General features: G+C 64.7%; 1 protein-coding gene across 1 annotated transcript in view; it reads left to right on the top strand.

Annotated features, from left to right (window-relative positions):
* Positions 1 to 661, top strand: part of LOC104499772 (zinc finger protein 135-like) — a gene marked incomplete at both ends in the record, with an annotated part of 1,411 nt that extends 750 nt beyond the window's left edge. Inside the window, one exon of the mRNA XM_010143326.1 lies at positions 1 to 661. Coding sequence (XP_010141628.1) covers positions 1 to 661 — 661 coding nt within the window.
* Positions 662 to 674: the final 13 nt, after the last annotated feature.

The raw sequence follows: 674 nt of genomic DNA, 5'->3' as shown, positions 1-674 counted from the left end.
GCCGGAGCTCCAGCCTCTCCAAGCACCGCCGCACTCACACTGGGGAGAAGCCCTTCACCTGCCCCGACTGTGGCCAGAGCTTCAGGTACAGCTCCAGCCTCTCCAAGCACCGCCGCAGCCACACGGGGGAGAAGCCCTTCACCTGCAGTGACTGTGGCCAGAGCTTCAGGGAGACCACGGATCTCCTCCGGCACTGCCGCACCCACACTGGGGAGAAGCCCTTCACCTGCACCGACTGCGGCCAGAGCTTCAGCCAGAGCTCCAGCCTCTCCCAGCACCGCCTCATCCACACCGGGGTGAAGCCCTTCACCTGCCCCGACTGCGGCAAGAGCTTCAGCTACAGCCCCAGCTTCATCCAGCACAGCCTCATCCACACTGGTGACAAACCCTTCACCTGCACCGACTGGAGTTGCAGGGAGACCGCAGACCTTCTCCGGCACCGCCTCATCCACACCGGCGAGAAGCCCTTTGCCTGCCCCCACTGTGGCCAGAGCTTCAGACATATCCGCAGCCTCACTCGGCACTGCCGCACCCACACTGGGGAGAAGCCGTACATCTGCGGTGACTGTGGCAAGAGGTTCAGGGAGACCGCGGATCTCCTCCGGCACCGGCTCATCCACACCGGGGAGAAGCCCTTCACCTGCACCGGCTGCCGCCCAAGGTTTAGGGACAAC

This window comes from Buceros rhinoceros, unplaced genomic scaffold, assembly GCF_000710305.1.
Source record: "Buceros rhinoceros silvestris isolate BGI_N320 unplaced genomic scaffold, ASM71030v1 scaffold17529, whole genome shotgun sequence".
In the NCBI taxonomy this organism is placed as follows: domain Eukaryota; kingdom Metazoa; phylum Chordata; class Aves; order Bucerotiformes; family Bucerotidae; genus Buceros; species Buceros rhinoceros.
This window is presented reverse-complemented; position numbering and strand designations above follow the sequence as displayed.